This window comes from Olea europaea, unplaced genomic scaffold, assembly GCF_002742605.1.
Source record: "Olea europaea var. sylvestris unplaced genomic scaffold, O_europaea_v1 scaffold17045, whole genome shotgun sequence".
Taxonomy (NCBI): domain Eukaryota; kingdom Viridiplantae; phylum Streptophyta; class Magnoliopsida; order Lamiales; family Oleaceae; genus Olea; species Olea europaea.
The window spans coordinates 1-2,321 of NW_019234734.1; the positions used below are offsets into that span (position 1 = coordinate 1).

The 2,321-nt window shown below is 35.4% G+C and overlaps 1 protein-coding gene across 2 annotated transcripts; it reads right to left on the bottom strand.

Moving 5' to 3' along the window:
- Positions 1 to 6: 6 nt before the first annotated feature.
- Positions 7 to 2,315, bottom strand: LOC111377669 (two-component response regulator ARR10-like). Of its 2 annotated transcripts, none has more exons than XM_023000791.1 (5): positions 1,422 to 2,315; positions 1,190 to 1,339; positions 819 to 1,112; positions 658 to 734; positions 7 to 372 (listed from the first exon to the last, which is right to left on the bottom strand). In XM_023000791.1, the coding sequence occupies exons 1-5, from the start codon at positions 1,534 to 1,536 to the stop codon at positions 13 to 15; spliced, it is 996 nt and encodes a 331-aa protein (XP_022856559.1). In that variant the 5' UTR covers positions 1,537 to 2,315; the 3' UTR covers positions 7 to 12. The 2 variants fall into 2 exon arrangements, with proteins under 2 accessions (XP_022856559.1, XP_022856560.1); XM_023000792.1 differs by lacking the exon at positions 7 to 372 and adding an exon at positions 379 to 579.
- Between the last annotated feature and the right edge of the window lie 6 nt (positions 2,316 to 2,321).

A 2,321-nucleotide genomic window follows, 5' to 3' on the forward strand; every position in this document is an offset into this window, starting at 1 on the left:
TTTTGCTTCGATTTATCCCTGATTCTTGTCACAAATGAGACCATCGATATCTGGAAAATCATAGAAATCATTGGATTGATGCCGATGGTTTGATGAAGGATTTGTCGCATGTGTGGCATTATTTGAACTGGACAAGAATGGTTCATAATGCGGCTGACGGTGAGGAAGCGTTTGTGCAATAGGTCGATTTCCATGTCCACCATCATTTGGCATAGATTCATTTTCATGGCTCTCCTGGTTCTTGAAATGGGACAAAGAAGTGTTGCCTAACTGAGGTAAAGACCCAAATTTTCTTGGTTTTTCTTGGGATGAAGTACGAGCCAGATGAGATTTTCGCACTTGGGGACCTAACCAATTGTGATTCCGACATTTCTGCACACAAAATGAAGAAATAATAGTTACAAGATGTGGATTAAATTACAATCCCTATGCTCAAGAGTAAGTTAATCAGAAAGAATGAATCGGAAAACGTGCAAAAAACACAAAATTGATGATGGTTCACCCTCAATTGCAAGAAGAATATTAGCTTTTCCAAACACCTATCTCGTACATAAGTCATAACACAGTCCAACAAAAAAACTGAATGAAATTTGAATTAGTTATGTAAATCAGAGAAGTTTCAAAATGAATATACTTCAACAACTAGAAAGAACAGACCTGGAGATGGCTGGCTATTTGCATTCTCGTTAGACCAGGGACCTTCATCAGCTCTTGGATCTCCTTAGGGAAACATCCTATTTGGCAAATTAAAACAAGAAAACATACCAAAATAAATAAATAAATAAAACCAAACTGAATTGACATAAATTATTACATACCTCCTTCACCAAGCTGTGCTACAGCATCCATAAATTTTTCATGAAGTTCTCTAGTCCACTGTACGCATGTCTTCCTCTTAATCCTTTTGTTACGATTCAACAAATCATATTCTTCATCCTTGTTCGTGTTGTTAACTTCAACGGCATTGAATCTTTCTTTTTCCTTCTTCACTGTCAGTACATGCTGCCACAGGGACGTCAGCATTTCTATTTTTACCGGTTTTGTTATACAGAGGAAAGCTCCATTTTGCAGAGCCCTCATTGCAATCAAGGCATCATCCTCATCAGACATCACTATATTCAGAAAAAATTTCAACAGTTTAATTAAATTTAATACAACTTTTGGAAGGACAGAAGAGAGAAACACTCACGAATTACTGGTAAGTTCATAAAAACGCCCAGCTGTAGAAGATTAAACCCGTGAAAATCAGGAGAATCGATATTTGCCATTATAAGATCGAAATGTGAATTTCCACTTGAAAGCAATGATAAACCCATGGAAGCAACTTCAACAGATGTTACTGAAATCAAACAAAACAAAAATGCTTTTAAGATTTTCTCTGATTTTTGTAAATTTTACAAAGATGCGATAACTTCAATTACCTTTATATGAACACAACTCTAGCATTTTTTCTGTAGAAATTCGACCCTCATAATCATGTTCGACTAACAACACATGAATCTCCGGTATGACTCCTTGGTATGAAACCTTCGACATTCTTTGACCATTATTTATCGAAAATCCTCTTAATTCTGCATGGTGTCGAGGAATGCACCACTATTGTATAATTGGTTGGTGATGAGAATGAAATGAATTATTGAGAATTAAGTGAAAAGGGAAAGAGGAACGCTAGATACTTACGTTAAACACAATTCCAGACTATATAGATATTGTGTTGGGATTGTCATAGAAATTTATTTATTTTTTGACAAAGATAGGAATCTTCTTTAATGGAATTCTATAATTACTTATTTAGAGAGAGGTTTAGTATGTGGTTAAATTATAATTAATCTAATATAAGGTAGATGTCCCAACCAACTGTAATTTTTTTTCTAAAGTGGCCTTGGTCAATATATTTATCAGTCATGGGTCTATTTCCTGTTAACGCGTGACCCCGAATTGGTCAAACTTTCACTTTATTTAATAATTTTACCTTAACTATTTGGTAAATACTATACAGTATTGACCAAAAATAAGTAATGCAACGTAGTCCACCGAATTTAAATAGTGCTAGATAATAGGCTAAATAAAATATAAAATTAAATGAGTCATTTAATTTCACTTATTATTTAATGTCGCATTAGCGTCACTTAGACTACGATTGCAACCCAGTGGGACTAAATAGCATTAGTCGCAAAATACATAGCATAGTACTGACCCCTTGCCTCCTCGCCAAGCTGAGCCTTCCACTCCAGTCCGCCTTCGTGGGGTCTAGTTGAGCCTCAAATGCACAGATAGCATCTTTGGTTGCACCATAACTGGAATTTGAAAATTGAACAAGG